The sequence below is a fragment of the Ochotona curzoniae genome, unplaced genomic scaffold (assembly GCF_017591425.1).
Source record: "Ochotona curzoniae isolate NIBS_2020 unplaced genomic scaffold, NIBS_Ocur_1.0 scaffold_3171, whole genome shotgun sequence".
Taxonomy (NCBI): Eukaryota; Metazoa; Chordata; class Mammalia; order Lagomorpha; family Ochotonidae; genus Ochotona; species Ochotona curzoniae.
In genome coordinates, this window is record NW_024467104.1 from 3,204,465 (window position 1) to 3,224,663 (window position 20,199).

The window sequence follows — 20,199 nt, forward strand, 5'->3', positions numbered from 1 at the left end:
ATCACAAAAAGCAGAAGCCAGATTGCCTAATCAAGAGAACGATGGCTTTTTTCATTCCTTTTCCAAATTCCAGGTGGAGCTAAGATGGGAAAACAAAGATGAGTTTGTAGTAAAAAAAAAAAACGAAGTTTTCTAGTGACACATAACTAGCCAGTTGGTCAACCAAACCTTAACTGTGGCAGACATTTGAACTATTCATGTACAATGCATTTCTATCTTTGTGTGAAATCAACAAAACTTTTACCTGTTAATTTTGCTTTAGAGGAATGCATAAATGAAGAAATTAATCCATAATTCCCAAATGTGAAATTATAGATAAAATGTTAAAGCTAATTTAAGAGACTATTTTTGAAAGATCTTCCTACACAACCAACAATCTCTGCGCTACGTAAAATGAAAAGCCATAGAGAGGCTTGTTCTCCTAAAAGCCTTGACCAGCCCTATTACCTCTGACCATGAAGACAGCCTGATTCTAGGCAGTTATGTAGTATTCACTGCCTGGTCCACTGATTTATTAAATCACACATGATGAAGAATGAATACTGAGTCTGGCTTTATGCCAGTCTCAGGTTTATCTCCAAAGTGTATAGCAACTGCTATTTTCTCCACAATTTGGAGAGTTGAATATAAATATCTAAGTACCATTCTTCCTATATGTTTATACAGCTAAAGTAAATTCCACTCTTAGTAACATCAGGAGAACATTCTCTTCTTCCATCGGTTTAGGGCATCTTTGATTTCCTTATTCCTCAAGCTGTAGATCAGTGGATTTAACATGGGGATTAAAACAGTATACAAGATTGATGCTAACTTATTTTGGCTCACGGAATCACCAGAGTTAGGAAACAGATAAACAAATATACCTGAGCCAAAGAAGAGGGTGACTGCTGTCAGGTGAGAAGCACAGGTGTTGAAAGCTTTTGATCTGCCTTCTACTGAAGTGATTCTCAGAATGGTGGCGACAATATAACCATAAGATATCATAATGACCAAGGAAGATAAGAGTCCAAAAATCACTGTCATTACAAAGATCAGTACTTGAAAGAAAAAGATGCCTGAGCAGGAAAGGATCAGCAGTTGGGGCAGGTCACAGAAAAAATGGTTGATGACATTTGGTCCACAGAAATCAAGCTGAAGCAAGGCACACAGTTGGACAGATGACCCCAAAAATCCAGTTATCCAACTTCCTACTACCATCTTGACACAGAGGGTGGGGGACATGATGGCTGTGTAGAGCAGAGGGTTACAAATGGCAGCATACCGGTCGTAAGCCATGGCTGCCAGAAGACAGCACTCAGTCAGACCCAGGCAGGAGAAGAAGAAATACTGCAGGGTGCATCCCATAAAAGAGATGGATTTATGCTTCTTTAAGAAGTCTGCAAGCATCTTAGGGACTGTAGTAGAAATATAGCCAATGTCCAGAAAGGACAGGTTGCTGAGGAAAAAGTACATGGGTGTGTGCAGATGGGAGTCCATCCTGATGAGCGTGATGAGACTCACATTCCAGGACACTGTCATGAGATAGATCCCCAGAAATATGGGGAAGAGGACAAAGGCGAGCTTTGGAAACTCAGAGAATCCCAAGAGAATGAACCTCGTAACTGTTGTACTGTTCTTTTCTCCAGTTATTGCACTGGTGACCAAGGATCTATAGAGAAAGAAGAGAATAAGCATCCAGTGCAGGTGTTAACTCAGTTGTAATTTAAATAAATCACCTTCTGTCCACAAAAATCACAGAACCAATGAGACAGTGAGTCGTTTGAGAGACAATAATCCAGTTGACCTTATCCCTAAATAATCACCAGTGATTCTATGCATCAACTTCCCCGCAAGTAAAAGGGAGTCATTACACTTTCTGTTACTAATCCATCAGGCCTCCTGGAGGACAAAACAAGGATGGTTTAGAATTTGTATTCTGATAAAACCGTGAACATCAAACAGATAAAGCAAGTGAACTTTCAGAGTACAGCATGATGAATTCCCTCCCTGGATAATAATTACAGTACTAGGCACTCAGCACTTACTGTCCCCATCCTTCTAACACACATACTTAATCCTCACAACAACAGTATTTTGACTTGAATCACAGGTAGTTACGTTCTTGCCTTTGGTTCGAAGTCCTAAGTGATAGACCTGGGACACTGTCCTGCCAATTTATCTAAAAATTTCTTATTCCTTTTCTCTTTGTTTTCTCATTAATTAGCATTACATTAGCATTTCTCATTCATTAGCATTACACCACCTAATTTAATTAATGTATAAATCATCAAAAGCTTGAAAACAAAGGAGTAAGAGAAGTCAAAGAATAAAATTGGCCCAACATCAACTATAGACAATGACTTCCCCTCCATTAACTATTATAATGAATATCATTGGGGTCTGCAAAGATGGTAGAAGAGGACAATTTTGGTATCTCAAAAAGATACCAAAATTATACATTTCTTTAATATAATCCCTTCAAATTTCATTGGCATAAAATTACCAACCCTCTGACTTCTGAATTTCAAACCAAAACAAAGTTCTAATTATCTCAGTAAATAAAACCTGAATGTTAAATTAACTACTGAGTAGCAGAGTATATTTGGTATACCAATTACCAATTGTGTGATTTGGGGAGAATTTGTTCATTTTTATGTGCCTCAATTTTTTATCTGTAAAGAAGGAATCATCACCACTTCATAGGATTTTTACAAGCATTTATTTATAAGTATGGCATGCAGAATATACTAATAAATATACAGAATAAAGTGACAAGTATGATTTTGAAAATGGAAGTTGTTACATTAATATGCATAATAAATACATATCTAAGGGAATGTATCTAACCAAAACATTTTACAGTAAAATGGAATTCTTTGGTGGTAAATAGATTAGCTTCCATGGTCCAGTTGGTAAGCTATCAGGAATGCTTGATGACTCTGTTCTCTCCAACCATGATAGTGTTTGAAATTCCAAGCCAGGGGCTTGGTACAGTGTTTCAGTGGCTAAATCCTAGCCTTGCATGCACCAGGATCCCATATGGGCACCGGTTCATTCCCCAGCTATTCTACTTCCCATCCCACTCCCTGCCTGTGGCCTGGGAAAGCAGTAGAGGACAGGCCAAAGCTTTGGGACCCTGCACCTGCATGGAAGACCTAGGAGAAGCTCCAGGCTCCTGGTTTTGGATCAGCTCAGCTCTAGCCATTGCAGCCACTTGGGGAGTGAACCAATGGACAGAAGATCTTTTTCTCTGTCTCTCCTCTTTTTAAACCTGCCTTTTCAATAAAAATAAATCTTAAAAGAAGTTTTTCATCTCAGGTACTTTGAGTTCTATTAAATTTATCCCATTGGAGTGAGGAAGAAAGGCATGTATGATTTTTTTTTTCTAGAAAGAAATTAAGCACATTTAGGTGAATGCATGAGATCTTTGGGTCCAGTGCATAAGATAATGGGATTACAGGGAAAAAAAAGAAAGGGTTTCAAACACAGAGGCTACTTTGCCCTCCGTCCGACTTCACCTACGTAGGCATTCCTGCAGTGCTGGCCTCCTAACAGGTGTTCCTCGGTGAAATCTAAGACATACTGCAGTCACAGCTGTCTTCCTGGCTGCTATTTTAATTCTTCAGATTGCTGGGAGTTCTTTCAGAAAGCAGAAATCACAAAAATATCCGAAGCATTCAGCTTCCCTTCAGGGTCTATACTTGGGGTTATGGCCACTCCTGGCCATTGCTGCAACAGAGTCACTTCCCACTGAAGACTCTGTTAAATATTTCCTTAGAATCCAGTGTGGAGAAAGAAAAGATAATTAACAGAAGAACAGCTTTGTAGTAATAATTCCCCAGAGTGATGGCTGGAGAAAACGGAGAAATGTCTCCAGTGGATTCCATGTTGCCATAATCGCATGCCCCTCATGATCTAATAAGATCAAGTTCCAAATTTCCTTTCCAGGTGTGAGAATCACGATGTCTTGGAGGATTTCTTAAGATGGAGTGACCATAATTTAATATCTAAACTGAACAACTTGAAGAATGATTAATAATCATGTCAGGACAACTGACATGAACAGGATCATGGTGGGCACATCACATTCGTAGTTCCCCAAACTTTTAAGTCTTCACCAAATCCACAATTTGATTATATATTAAGTTCTGGATATACTTGGTTGGGATTCAATTCTGGCTTCTTCTCTTGTGAGTTTTGTGACCTTAATCTTTTTTCACATGTTAAGAACATACAAAATTTTGAAAATTCAATCCAATGGCTGTATAATTATATATGTCAGCCAACATATAATTTGGTTAATAATTTTCCTATCCTTAAACATTTACTTGTTTTTCCATGCATGCTCCATTCAACATTTGACAGGTTCCAACTTAGTCTTTACCTAAATGGTGCAGGAGAAAGTTGTATTTCTTTGTGACTAAGGCAATTTAACATCCCTTAAAAGATTTCAGGATAATTTGTATTGCCTCAATAAGTTCCTACTGCTTAATTTGCCAATTCTTTTTTCATTATTATTAATTACATTGCATTATATGACACAGTTTCATAGGCTCTGGGATTCCCCCACCCCTCCCCGTGCCCTCCCCCCATGGTGGATTCCTCCACCTTGTTGCAGTATTACAGTTCAAATTAAGTCAAGATTCTTTCTTTTATTTTGCCAATTCTTAATTTAGATACTTATCTTTTTATTCATAAGGACTTGTTCTACGTTTTAGATAGTAATCTTTTGTCAGTTATTCATTTGTGATTCATCTTGTCTTCAGTTAGGACTTCTTTCCACTCAAAACTTTGAGAACGAGCTCTTAGTGAAATGTGGCTACATTTTCTAATATTCCCTCTTTGGTTTCTACTTCTTCTTTAACAAATCTCTCTACCTTAAGTCAATAATTATCTTATATGCTTGTAATATTTCATAATTTTTAATTATTAATCTACCCCCGAAATAATGTGCCCAAAATAGCTTTCCTTCACCTGAAAATATAACAAAATTGTTCAACAGTAAAGAAACACTCGAAAAATTTGCGTCTTTCAGACCTTGCCTACAAATGACACTGAAAGAGGTTCTCTTGACAGAGAAAAGGAATAACACTATCAAAATCAAAGGCAAACATGGAGAACATCCCAGTAAAAAAAGAAAAAAAGACTAAATCAACGAACAACCAATTGTTAAAATGACAGGACCAAATTACTAACTTTCAATATTAACTCTGAACGTAAATGGCTTAAACTCATGAATCAAGCACCATAGATTAGTGGACTGGATTTAAAAAACAAAACCCATCTGCTATCTACAGGAGATGCATCTACTAACAAAGATACGCAAAAACTGAAAGTGAAAGGATGGAAGAAAACATTCCAGGCTAATGGAAAAGAAAAAGGAATGACGTATCCTGCTAATTATTTTTTAGTAAATCCTTGAGATGCATTATTCAATGATTTACTTGAGGTATTTTTATGTTTTGAAAGCACCTGATTTCATAACTGTCTCTCTCAACACTATTTTTGCTACATCTCATGGATTTTAATTTTTCATTTTCATTTATTCAAAAGGATTTTTAATAAAAGATTTATTTATTTTTATTGGAAAGTCATATCTACAAAGAGGAGGAGAAACAGAGAAGATCTTCCATTCGCTGGTTCACTCCCCAAGTGGGTGCAATAGCTGGTGCTGAATCGATTCAAAGCCAGGAGCCAGAAGCTACTTCTAGGTCTTCCAAGCAGGTGCAGGGTCCCAAGGCCTTGGGCTGTCCTCTACTGCCTTCCCAGGCCACAAGCAGGGAGCAGCATGGGAAGAGGGGCTGCCGGGATCAGAACTGGCACCCATATAGATGCTGGCCTGTGCAAAGTGAGGAATTTAGCCACTAGGCTACCACATCAGGTCAAAAAAAGGGTTTTTATTATTAATTTCTTTAGTGACATTTAGGTCATACAGTAACATTATTTTCTTCAGTAAAATTTTTTATTTTATTTTTCACTTTCAGCAATACATTGATTATTCAGTAGCATGTTATATAACTTCATGTTGTAAATTTTCTATTTTTCTTCCTGTTGTTGATTTTGCTTTATGGCTTTCAATTTAAGGAGATGTACAGTAACTGGAATAGAGACTATTACATTCAGATGTGAAGATATAATGCACATTCCACTTCTAGGAATATATGCAATAGACCTGACACACGAGAAAGCAATGTGCACCTCTATGTTCACTGCAGCGCAATCAATAATTGCAAAAACATGGAAGTAGCCTAGATGCCATTAACAGAGAATCGGGTAAAGAAACTGTGGCTCAACTACTCTATGGAATACTACTCAGCTATTAAAAAGAATGAAATACAATCATTTGCAGTCAAATGTGCCGAACTTGAGACCATTATGCTAAGGGAAATGAGCCAATCCTAAAACATGAGATACCATACGTTTGCTCTAATATAACATCCATCAAAAATAAAAAAAAAAACAATAGCAACAAAAAAAAAGGAGAACAAACGCATTTAACCCACCATCAAAAGATGTAGCAGAGACCAGACTACCAGGAACCAAGGCCAATCAATGCAGGACGTTTCTACTAAGGAATGAAGGTAGACTCCTATCTAATTGTAAGAGATTGTGTCCTGCCAATGCTCAATGCTAACACGGCTAGGGGAAGTTCTGCACATCATCTCAGAGAATAGCTCTTTCATGGTTCTATTTGCAGTTTAATGCCATTAAATTGGATTATTTTTCCTATGAAACTTACCTTTTCACACTTCCTAGTTATTTGTATCTTTCTCAATTAGATCTTGTGATTCAATTAATCGATCATCCATAAGAGATTAATTGCTTGTAAACACCTGAGATTGTTGATGTCCCTTTCATCGCTGTAATTGCTACATCTCATGAGTAATGATGTTCTAGTTTTTATTGTAATTTCTTTATCATCACATGGGTCATGCACTGGCATCTATTCCTACATGAGGATTCCTGATTCTCTTTTTCACCACTCTAGCAACGCGTTGGTATTTTTGTTACGTGTTCATTAACTTCATGTTGATGACAATTTACTGCTTTTCCCCCTGTCGTGGGCTGTGCATTCCGGCTCTGTATTTAAGGGAATACATAATGGAAGTGTAGCTGAAGCGGATATGTTCAGTGGTGGAGAGACAGAGCAGTATGTCTCTGTGCATACAGAACATGGATGGACTCCATGGCTGAAGATGTCCTGACAGCAGGATGTGGGACCCTCCGACATGGTCCATGTCTACTTCAATGACAGCATGATGGACTTATGAATGTTCATTAAAGACACCCATAGGAAAACTAGAGGAGAAATCACTGGATGGAGGGAGATTCTGGGGAGGGGAATGGCAAATCCCAGTATCTGTTAAACTGGCCATAAAGCAAAATAACAACAATAAATTAAAATAAAATAAAAAATACAATGCAGTTTGCATATTTACTTCCAAATCAAAAATGGACTCCCAGTGAAACCATTAAATTGACCATAGGATGCTGGACTCTCTGCTATTGCCCATATGTACAATGTCAGGTTGCACTTCAATAGCAGAATGATGAACTTACGACTGTGTATGAAGGACTATACTATTGTAATCAAATAGGAGAAATCAGTGGGGGGGGGGGAATTGGAGGATGGGGAAAGAAAATCCCAGAGCCTATAGAACTAAATTATAAAATAATTCTAATAAAAGAAAAAACCATTAACATCCATAGATTAGGATGCTCAACATAGGAAACATTTTAGCATGCTCTATGTTAAAGATACTCTTAGCATTTTTAAGGAAAAAAAAAATAAGAGCTTAACATTAAAACCTAAGCCTCAGGGGTGGGGAATCCAGCAGGGCTCCAGTCGGCTGGCCTGGATCCCAGGGCCCACCTATTAAGTGGGTGCCAGATTTGTGAGCACCAGAGGTGGGAGATCCAGTGAGGCTCGGGTCACCTAAACCATGTTCAGAGCCCCATCTAAGTGGGTGTCAGGTTTGTGAGCCCTGGCTGGCCTTGATACTTGACTTGCCTACCAAAACATGTCCAACTTATTGAAAAAGGTAGAGCAGTGAACACAGGCCCTTTTGTAAAAGGAAAATATGACAGCTCATTTGGTACTGTAGCAGAAGAAAGAGAACAGAAATTACTCAACAACTACCCCAAACAAACGATGACAGCAAAAATCTTGGTGAATGGAGCCAACGGACATTGGCAGGGTGACATCATCCTTGGATCGGTGAAATCAGCAGCATTTCAGAACTATCCAAACCACTTGGACAGAACCCTTGGAATATGTACACATTGTGACTCAGGGTTGATATGAGGTGGCAGTTCCTCATCCTTGGGTACTGGAATGTGTGGAAACTCACAAGTGGTTCCCCCTTTGTCACTCCCCTTCCCCCAGGAACAAGAAGAAATAGCAAATTTGGAAGCAATGAGTTCACCCAATTTTCCTTAAACTTCAATCCTTCCCACCCTGATCAACTATGTGATCATTATTTAAAGATAAAATTTATATAGAAAAGTTCAGCAACTGCAAAAAAAAATTAAAACCTACTCCATGGGAAAAATATTATAGCATGCCATAGTCATATTAACACTATTGTAAGCAGTAAGTATATAAGTAAAACATAACAAAAATTTTCAATTATTAATTTATGCCAAATTTCTATGAGATATGTACAAAAATACCTAGATATCTTTATAGCCCTCAAGTTTCACTAAGTATATCGTCTAAACAGAAGTTCTCAAAATATGGCAGGTTACTCTTAGAGTCTCTTAGATTCTTTAGTGAGGCCAGAATAAATCATGGGGACAAAGTCATTCAAAAGCAAGATTATCCAATGGAATTAGTGCAATTGATGCAAAAATCTCACTGATACAATTTCATATTATTGCACCAAAACATCATACCAAAACCATCCATGAGTAAATCTTTCTGCCTCCTCAGGTAACAGCCCTCATGATGCAGAGCTAAAAGGGTGACACAGCACTTCTGACTTTTCACTTCTGTAATTTGCATGGACTAGAGCTGCCTGGGTCTCCCAAATGTGCCATGTTCATCATAAACTGGATTGGCATATCTGTTGTGTAGGTACTTCCTGTCCCAGGTTCAACTGCATAAAGTTAATTTCCCCTTAAAGCTGCAGTATTTCCTCATTTGGGTGGTACATAGTGCAGACCATGGGAATCAACTGTCAAACAATGATGAAACAGCAGAGCACATCTCAACAAGAACAAATGGAATCTCACAAGGCAGCTGTGAATTTATTACTTAACTTCAGGCAGAGGGTTACTTCCCTTCTAAAAAACAAAAGACCAACTTTTGTGGCAAAATTCGGGTAAATCTAGAAGATAAGACTATTAGCCTCACTACTGTATGGAGGAAAATGGTAGGAGGGGAGAATGGAGAAGGAGGAAAAAAAGGAAAGATGGGAATCCCCATACCACAAAACTAAATTATGGAAAATAATAACAACAATAAAAATGGCCAAAAGGATTATTAGCCTCAAATCCATAATTTTTCTAAACTATTTTACCGTACCACTCATTCCTGAAAGAATTCAGATAATGATGGGATGCTTTGTCAAGCTTGCTTTTTCATTGTCTTTGTGGTTCTGCCACTCCAAACACTTAGACTCCAAGTCTAATTGCACAGATTTCCCTAAGGGATAAGAGTGTGTACGCAGTCAGCCAGAGTGGCCCTTTGACTGCTGTGGCATAGCTGCTGTTAATTACCTATCCTAGGTGTCCTATTTTCTTTTCTTTAATGGTTTCATTGTCACTTAGAAAAGTAAGTCTATTCAACAAATCTCTACAATTACCATCGCCTCTCATCATTTTTTAAAAGACATTCATTTTTATTGGAAAGGCAGATTTACAGAGAGAAAGAGAGAGCGAGAGAGAGCTCCACTCGCTGGTTCACTCCCCAGATGGCTGCAGTGTTCAGAACTGAGCCAATCCAAAGCCAGGAACCAGGAACTTCTTCCAGGTCTTCCACATGGGTGCAGGAGCCCAAAGACTTGAGCCATCCTCTGCTGCTTTCCCAGTGTCTAAGTAGGGAGCTAGCTTAGAAGTGAAGCTGCAAGGACTAAAACCAGTGTCCATATAGCAAGCAGAGGTTTGCCTATTGTGCCACCATGCTAGAGTCTGTCTCCCTGTGATTTAATCACAGCCATTGTGTATTCTGATGACTCATGGCCTACACAAACCTTAGTCTCATTAATCATGGTAATATTAATGCTATTATCTGTCTGGGTTATTGCTACTTCAATTTCAATATTGTTCTGCTTCAAAATGGATTTCTCAGAAAACAGTCTGAGTCCTATCAACCGCTTACTATTTGGGGAAAGAGACGGAAAGGAAAGGGGAAGCACACAAAAACACATATTCATATTGCCCTCTGCAATAAATAACCACTTGTTTTGTCTCAGAGGACTGTCTTTTGGGAAGCTGCATAAAATGAAGGTCTGGATAATGTGCCTGGAAAAGTAAGGAAAACCACTTTATTGTTCAGTTGCCCTCTCTTATTGGCCAAAGATGTGTCTTGCTGTTCATTTTCATGTTTGCATATTAAACACACATGAATATCAGTTGAGTAATGCTGGTTATCTCAGCATCAACAGGGTGATCTCTATGAAAGATTGGTAAGAGTGCAAGTATGAGATAAGGGCCTGTATGATTAGACCTGCAGAAATTGGATTATACTCACACAGATCTGGTAATAGTAGCAGTTGGAACTGAATGAAAACATACCTGTGCCGGGTGACATTCAAAGAATTTAAACTGGCTAACAAAATATATATAGTACCTAAATTTCTGTCAGAAATAGCTTACTGATTTTATTTTTACTAAAAAAATAATAGCTGTATACACTAGTGGTGTATAAAGTGATATTCTGATGCAAACATACATTGTGGAATGAGTCTTTAACCTACACATCCTTTCACATACTTACCATTCCTTTGCAATGAGAGCATTTTAGCAATTTGGAAGTATACAATGCATTACTATTTAAATGTAGTCAACATGTTGTGCAGTAAATAGCCACGCTTACTGCTAACCTCTAGCTGAAATTTTGTGCATTTTGACTAACATTTTCTCTTTCTGAGACCATTCAGCCTCAACTATTCTATTAAGTCTGTCTTAATACTCACCTGTAAGATTACAAGTGTGTTTTTGTCTACTTTTATGTTTTGTTTTGTATTTTCAATAGAGGTTGTCTTATGTGAAAGAGGACATGAGATATTTGTCCTTTTGGGATCGGCTCATTTCACTTAGCATTATGGTCTCTACTTGGGACCATTTGGTTGCAAATGGTAACATTTAATTCTTTTTAATAGCTGAGTAGTATTCCATAGGGTAGATGTACCATGGTTTCTTTATTCAGTCCTCCTTTAATGGTCATCTAGGTTGTTTCCATGTTTTTGACTGTTGATTGTGCTGTAATGAATACATGAGAACATGTTGCTTTTACAAACCAAAGATGTAATAGAGACCAGAGTATCAGGAATTTAAGAAAATTGATTGCTTCTTTACCGCTGAATAGAAGTAGGTTCCTAATGAAAATTCTAAATATACTGAAACAACAAAATATTAATCTTTCCACCATTGTCTATACCAACAGTATCATGACCACATAAAGAGCAGAAAGTTGGAGCCAAGAGTACACCTGACAGACTGTTTTACTATAAAGCACAGGGGAGATGTGGGCGGAGGGGAGAGAGAAAGGGATGGGGTCGGGGAGAGGGAAGAAGCCCTATGCCAGCAAAACTGCAAAATGAAAAACAAGCATTTTTAAAATGTTCATCCGTAAGGGAAATCATGCGATTTAACTTACTGTCTCTGGTTTATTGTGCTTAACATAACTTTCACGAGGTTCACTGTCAAAAATGACAGAATTCCATCCTTCATAGTGATTTACCAGTGTCCCACTGTGTACATACACAACAGCCATAGGTTATAATGACTCAGATTATCACGAATGATGCTGAATTGTGGAAATCTGTGACTCGCTGATTTTAATTTCTTTGAGTATATACCCAAAAGTGGGAGAGTAAACTCAAATAGTAATTCTATTTTTAGTTTTTTGAAAACTTTCTATACTACTTTCCAAAATCACTGCACTAATTTACATGCTGGTCAACAATATAATGACTTTTCCCCCCACATTATAGCCAATTCTTTTGTGTTCTTTTTAATAATATTTTTTACTGTTTTCCATGGTACAGCCTTAGGAATCTCCCCCCTTCCCTCACTCCTCTTCCTCTCTTTCCCTCTCCCACCATTTTCTCCCATATTTTTACAGTAGCATAGTCCTTTACTGATAGTCATAAGTGCACCAGAGAACTTTAGGTATAGACAAAGGCAGGAAGTCCAGGATCGTATTATTAAGCTGCATTTAACTCTCTCACAGGGAGTCGTTTTTCAGTCAGGAACAGAGATGTATATGCAATCTATCTTCACTTAGCATTATTCACCATACAGTTCATTTATCAGAGTATATGTCTATGCTTGTTTATCTCTGTATCTATTTGTGTTGTATTTATACATATACTTCACATATATTTATTTATATATATATATATATTTAACACATAAAAATATCTTGTCGTGTAGAGGAGGAAATTATTCACACTGTACAGGCTTCACTGTCAAGTTAATTATCCAGATATAAACTTTTTACTTATAAATGGAAAAAAATCTTGTCTTCATTCCAAAATTAAAATTAGAACATAGTTTTCTAAAATTAAATTGCATATAATAGGGGCTTATCTATAAAAATAACTAGAACATAGGATATTGGCTGTTTTTATCATACAGGAATGCTAAATGCTTGAAGAAATAGATACTTACTCTGGACATTACACCATATGTATCCAAATGTACTACATAAAAACAACAATTTAAAATAATATTACCTGAAAAAGTATAGTAAGTTATAGCTAATTATAAAATAAATAAAGCAAATGAATAAAGAAGGCCAAAGTCCCAGTAAGAGCTGCCTAACTAACCAAAGCAGGAAAATATGCATGAGTTTCTGTTGGAAATCTACCACAGATGACTTAAAAAATAATTCCAGAACCTTCCAGAAAGTCAAAGACATTGGGAAAGAGGAAGGGGCGAGTGGGAGGTAACACTGTGCTCTTAAACCTGTGTGGTGAAATATGTGAAACTTACTCTATATAAATAAACTAGAATTTTTTTAAAAAGCTATTCAGCAGAGAAAAAAAAAGTTTGATTTTCCTTCCAGTCAAAACAAGGATTACAAAAAGCAATAACCGGCATCTGTTCAGACTATGCAGACAGTGGTGGGGTCAGTCATAGGATATGTGAGAGGAAGATGGGGAAGGCCAACTGAGAGAGGCTCCTCAGAACTCCGGTGTTCTCCGTTAGGCTCCCGGGACATGTCCCAGCTGCTGTTCAGCCCCTGCTAGAATCAAGGTGTGGGATGAAATGACTCCTGCTTTGCTACCTACTTAGCGTACAGCTGTTAGAAAATAGATTGCTCATTTCAGTGCATGCTGAAATGGAATCAATTCTGAGCCTTAAGGATTTCTTCAGATCATGGACCGTCATTAGAATAAACAACAATATGCTATACATCCTCAAAGTGATAACTTTTGCATGCTGATTTTCCTGGTTACCCTGACATTTAAATCCAGCCTGATATGGCAGTTCTATTTCCAAAGAAATTAGTTCCCTATTTATTTCTAGAGTATGGTCACTCTGAAGTGTGAGGTCATGCCTCTTCCAACTGGACAGTGCCAGCCATCTGACTTGGCAACTCTTAAGGGAAATGCTGCCATCTAGCTTGTAAAAGTCCCAAGCCATTATTGCAAAAAATCGCCATAACTACTCCTTTACTTGCAAAAGGGGAAATCTACCTCTGGCCAAGCCCACATGCGGTATTTGCACATAGAAGATCCTGTGTAGCTTTAGAAGGGGAGAGGGAAGGAAGCATGAGAAAAAGCAGGCTGACGATGAAAGTCAGATGTAAAAGTGTGGTTTATCTTTTCCAGTGGGTTTGGAAATGTTGCAGGCCTGAAGGTGAAACATCAGGAATTTAGGGAAGGTAGTTCGAAGCTGAAACTGATAAGGGAAATGCTGGGGAGCATGATGTAGCTCATAATGTACAAGATAGTCTTGCTTCGTCATTGCTGTCTGGACATGCGCAAGTGAAATGCAAGTGGCTCCTCAGGTAAGTTGATGATCATAGAACAAATTAATTCTAGGTTTGTCTGGGTTCCACAAAGGAATTTCAAGATGACTAATTCTTAGGGAAAAAAAAGCTAAAAATCTCATCAGGGCCTATTGAACACTTCACTAACTCATTTTAGATGTGTATAAGCATACATACCTACAAAAAGAACAGGGAAGTGTTTGCTAATACTGGAACAACACCCAAGCAGCCCTAATAGATTAGTTAAAATTTTAACAGAGGCATCTTAGCAGAAAAAATATCTGGTTTTTCCACCAAAAAGGGAAACATGGTCAATTTATCAATCTATACATGATGTATTGATTCAACATACTATTAAAACATGGGTCAGAAGGTAGGATGGTTAGAGGAGGCATTTGGCACAGTGGTTAGGATGCCAGTTAAGATGCCCACATCACAAACTACAATGTCTGATTCATGCCCAGTTCCTCAGATTCTGATCTAGCTTTCTGATGAATGTGCACCTGAAGCAACATTATATAATGCCTTAAATAGCTGGTTCCATCCCAGCCATGAAGGAGGCTGGCTGGAGTGCTAGGTTCTGGTTTCAGTCTAGCCTAGCTCTAGCAAATGCAAGCATTTGGGAAGTGACCCTAAGAGTGGAAGTGCTAACATGCTCAATCTCCCTGTCTTCTTCTTTCTCCCCCTCATTCTTCCCCTTTCAAATAAAATTTTTAGATTTTTTTTAAAGGGAGAATAATTCTGTTGGAAGAGAGGAAAAGGAATGCTTAAGGAGAAACTCAATAATGTCCAGCCCATCTGGACCCTGTAGCTGGCACAGAAGGCCCAGTCACAGACCATCCGCTCTCACATGGTCCTTGTCTCTCCAAATAAACTTTCTATTGTAGAGTGGCTTTCTGTGTGGTTTCCTCAACAGATGGAGAATTGTGTCACTGGCACAAGCACAAGCTTGGCAGTTTTGTTCCTCACTGAAAACTAAAAATGGCATTCCAGCTGGTGCTGTTAGCTATTCTAAGCTTGGTTAATTTCTGTCCATCTGGAACAGACATTTTGAGTTTGCAGAAATGAGTGCTATTCCTTGGACTGCGGGAGTTTTAGCAGAGAGAATTCCATCTCCAGCTAGGAAACCCTGCCCAGAGACATCTGTATCTTGTCCTGCTCTGCAAATCCAAATATAAGGCATTTTTCAGTCCATTTATTATAATGAGGCTATGCTTATTTTTGTCATTGGGAGAACTTAAGACTAGCTAACCATTTTTTAATATGATAAATAAAAGGATAAGTGGTGAGCATTATTATAGGTGTTTTTAAAGTTGAGATTAAAATATCTGTAAGGAAAAGGAAGGGAGTTTAGGTAGCTGATTAAATTGGCACAGCATTTCTAAATGTGGACACCTCTAAAGCTGAGCTCCTCCTAATTCCATAAGGACATATGTAAGAACTGAATGGAATGCAGGACTGACTGGGTCAGTCTGCTGCACATAGCAGCACGCACAGGAACCAGGGCTGGGGGCGGACCTGTGGGGAGTTCCTGGCGGTCACTCCAACTAGGCTGCAATTCCCATTGGTGTGTGTGTAGCTGAGTGTGTGGTGGGCAGGCTGGGCTGTGCTGCAGTATCCACTGGTTTGCATATGAGATGCAGCTGGGGACAGAAATGACCTCGTGACTGCAAACACCAGTATATGTATAGGCCTACGTGGGTAATGAACTGAGCCAGGCCATGAACTGGCTGGCATGCACAGGAGTCAGGTCTGGGATCACCTCTGGTGAGGTTTTATTGGAGACCTCCACTCTCAACTGGATCACTGGACTTGGAACTCCAACCATGGGGAAAATTACAGATTCTGTGGTTTGACCATGGAATGCACATGTCAGAACTGGGTGTCCTCAATTGCTCAGCCCTGTGCAGTGGACAGTATGTCAAGATGCATGTCAAGTTGCACATGACAACCAGTTCATTGAGGCCTGCAGAGGACTAGAACCGTGGAAGGCAGAACAAATTGGACAGCTCTCTCATCCAAGCTTTGACAGTGAGTGTCTGCGCAACTGGAGACTCTAAGGTGGACTATATCAACTGCTGGGAGTGACTCTGCCCCTTCTCTCCTCACTTAGCCCAGATATAGAGGTAATCTCATGAAATAAGTTTAACCAGGGGTGTGAGGGACTCCTACGATAAAAATTACAAAACATTAGACAATTAGAACACCTAAAAACATGGAAAACTTTTCATTTTCATGGATGATGAATAGGATTCATGTCATCAAAATATCCATACTGCTAAAAGGAATTCACAGATTCAATGTGATCTCAATTATGGCATTCTCAGATCTAGAAAAAGATGCCAAATTTCATATGAAAACACAAGAAACTCGATAGAGCTAAAGCAACCTAAAGCACAACATTAGACTTCAAGATGTGTTACAAGGCAATTGTGATCCAAATAAGCAGCAACTGTCACAAATAACAGACCTGGAAATCAATGAAGCAGAGCAGAAATCCCAGAAGTTAATGCACACAGTTACAGCCAACCGATTTTTGATAAGCAAAATGTAATCAATACTTGGAGAAAGGGCAGTCTCTGGAAAGTGGAGCTGCAGGAATACGAAACAAGAACGTACTGCTGAGGCCCATGAAGTTGGAGTGAACTACACAAAGGTGTGAAGAGAACGGCTCCCTGTTGGCAAGGCCGAAAGGAGTCCCCAACTGTATGGCAAGGCCTGGCAGATGTCTCTTGAAACCACTTTAGCTCAGTTTCACCCACTTTGTAGAACACTTAACCACCCCTTTAAAAAATTCTGAAATCTGTTGAGACATTGTTGTTTGCCTTTGTGAGATGGTCTCTGTAACTGATGTGAGCTTGGAAACTAAAGTCATTAATAACATCTTGGTGAGTGAGCCTTTAACAATTTATAAGAATTAATGCACACAGCAGTATAAGTGACGTTAAGAATTAACCTGTTTAGGGCCCGGCGCGGTGGCGCAAGTGGTTAAGGTCCTCACGCCGGTTCTATCCCGGCAGCCCCACTTCCCTTCCAGCTCCCTGCCTGTGGCCCGGGAAAGCAGTCGAGGCGCTCACTTGGGGAGTGAATCATCGGACGGAAGATCTTCCTCTCTGTCTCTCCTCTCTGTATATCCGCCTTTCCAATAAAAACATAATAAAAATAAATCTTTAAAAAAAAAAAAGAATTAACCTGTTTGAGCATAGAGAATGTATCTGTCTTGGCCACTCCCATGACCCTTTGGCTAGAGAAACTCAAGCATGTAGGTACTAACATAAATACACACTTTCAAACTGAGTAAGGGGTTGTAAAGCCTGTATTTGCAGTGGGGATTTGTGTTTGAAATTTTTGTTTCTGATCTTTATGTTTTTCCCTTTATGACACATTTTTTTTTTGCTCTAAATGTAAGATAAGTTGTAGAAAAAAAAAAAGGTAGCTGGAGTGTTTTACTAACAAGTGCTACCAGACAAGCAATTCCTGGCTGCAAGATCAGAATGAATAATGGTTTAAACATGAAATGGTTTGCAGAATTATCTTTGAAAACGCCTGCTTAACCCCAAAGTAAAAAAGTTTGTGCAAAAGTTTGTAAGGATTTCTATATAAATAAGCCTTCTTGAGTTGTTCATTATGATCCCCGAGTCCTTGTGTCCACGTCTCCTTTCTCACTGACACTACACATCCTTCTAGAGCTCCGGACTCAGCTGGAGCTGGTCTTCACCATCCTACCATGCGTCTTCTACAAAAATCAACTCTAAATGGATCAAACATCTATATTTATGATGTGACACCATCAAATTACTTGAGGAAAATATTGAGGACATTCTGCAAGACACAGACATAGGCAAAGACTTCTCCAAAAAGACCCCAGGAGCAAAGCAATCAGAACAAAAAATTTAAAATGGGATTATAGCAAGCTAAGAAGTTTCTTTATCACAGAGAAAGTGCCAACAACATGAAGAAGAAACTAGCAGAATGCGAGAGAACATTTGCAAACTGTGCAGCTAACAGAGGATTAATACCCAGGATCTATAACAAGCTCAAGAAACTCAACAACAAAATAAACATTCAATTTAAGAAATGGGGAAAGATCTGAACAGGCATTTCTCAAAAGGTTTAATTCAAATGGCCAGCAGACAAACGGAAAAAAAATGCTCAGGTTCTTTAGCCATGAGAGAAATGCAAATCAAACCATAATGAGATTTCACCTCTCTTTAGTTAGAAAGGCTATCATCCAAAAATCAAATATCAATAAATGTGAGAAAGGATGGTGGAGGAAAGGACCCTAATCTACCTTTGGTGGGAATATAAAATAGTGTAACCATAATGGAAGACAGTATGGAGATTCCCAAGATATCTGAAAATAGATCTGCCATAGGATCCTGCCATCTGACCTCCGGGGCTTCATCCAGTGGGAATGAAATAAGCATATGAGAAAATGATCCATATCCCCATGTTTATAGCAGCTCAATTCACAACAGCTAAGAAATGGAATCAACCCAGAAGTCCATCAATGAGTGACTGGATACAGAAAATATACATAAATGCTATGGAATACTACTCAGCCATAAAAAGGAATGAAAAACTTGTGTTTTTTGCAACTAAGTGGGTGTATTTGGAAACCACTATGCTCAGTGAGATAAGTGAGCACCAAAAAGACAAACAGCATATGTTTTCCCTAATGTGTGACAAATAATTCAGAGTACAAAAAAAAAAAAGTGTAATATATAGATACAAAAGTGACAGTCTGGAATTTGATTATTATGTACAGCCTTTGCTTATATAAAATCTGAAGAGTATGTTTTGCAACATTTCTGTTGATTTTTTCCCGTTCTATGTTATTATTATTCTTTTCTATTTGTCATTTTTTATATCATCACCTGGAGTGTTAAATATGTGGAAAAAGTAAAAATATATTTTAAAATACACATTATTCATGTACACAGATGCAGTTCACCAGAAACTTCAACTTAAAACAAATTTAAATTGTTTCATTGCATAATTTTCTTCTTATATTGCCAATAGACTTCTGAAGAGAAAAAAAAAAGAGTAAGTAGCTAGTAAGTAGCTAAAGAGAGTTGGAACTTTGATTTCCAGACACATTGGATAGTCTGAATATTTGCTCCCTGGCATCACATTGGAGGTGATAGCAAGGGCAATGATTTCAACTCATTTTTGGTTCAATGAGGTTGTCAAGGTAAAGCAGCCTTCGTATGGGTTATGTAGGATCACCACAAATCTGTAATTATTGCCTGAGGTCTTCAGTCTTCTAGACAAAGGACAGATGAAACCATTGAATGAGACAGTTTTTAACAATTTTTGAAAATACCTAAACTTAGACCCTAATGTCAGTGAGATTACCGCTCAGATTTTCCTATTTGCCAAATATTTAAAACACTGACTTCAATTCCTTGGCTTGGCTGACTTCTGACCTCACCACAAACCTAACAAAAGCAGGATCTTTCCTCCCAAACGAGAATTTGCTCCTCTTAAGATTGCTAAACAAGAAAATCTGAGTATCGGCTACACAGATGTTTCTTTGGACTTAATCAATACTTCCTTGGTTTTAAATAAATGTCTTCAGAGCAACTTTCAGTATATCTGATTTAACTGGCATAGAGATAGCCCAGTTTATTCTTTCATTGAGGGCAAAATCAGAATTCCTGCCAAAATTCTCAAACAGAGCAGGGTCCTCATGCACTCAAAGAAACTGTTCGAGAACTTCAGACGAGAAAAAGGCAACTGTGTCTAGAAAAAGCATCTCAGTCTTAAAGTTAAGATGCTGGGCGGTGCCTGCAGAATCAGCGCCCTGAATGCTAAACTAACTTATCCAATGAGTTTCCTCATATGGATACAAAATCTCGTTTTCATGTTCTAGGATTTCTTTTTAAACATAATGGATTTTTCTGCTAAATGTTGCAAAATCTCAATTTGTATAGTACTTTTTAATCTAGAAGCCTACTACAGTCACATTGTTTTTGTAACAGCCAAGAAATAAACTGGCGAATGGAATCTTATAGACGGGGAATGAGTCTGATCCACAGAGACCATCAGATGCA

At 38.3% G+C, this 20,199-nt stretch overlaps 1 protein-coding gene across 1 annotated transcript; it reads right to left on the bottom strand.

The window, feature by feature from the left end:
- Positions 1–693: 693 nt before the first annotated feature.
- On the bottom strand, positions 694–1,674 carry LOC121172294 (olfactory receptor 1440-like). The gene has a single exon (XM_041004144.1). The coding sequence runs from the start codon at positions 1,672–1,674 to the stop codon at positions 694–696; it is 981 nt and encodes a 326-aa protein (XP_040860078.1).
- Positions 1,675–20,199: the final 18,525 nt, after the last annotated feature.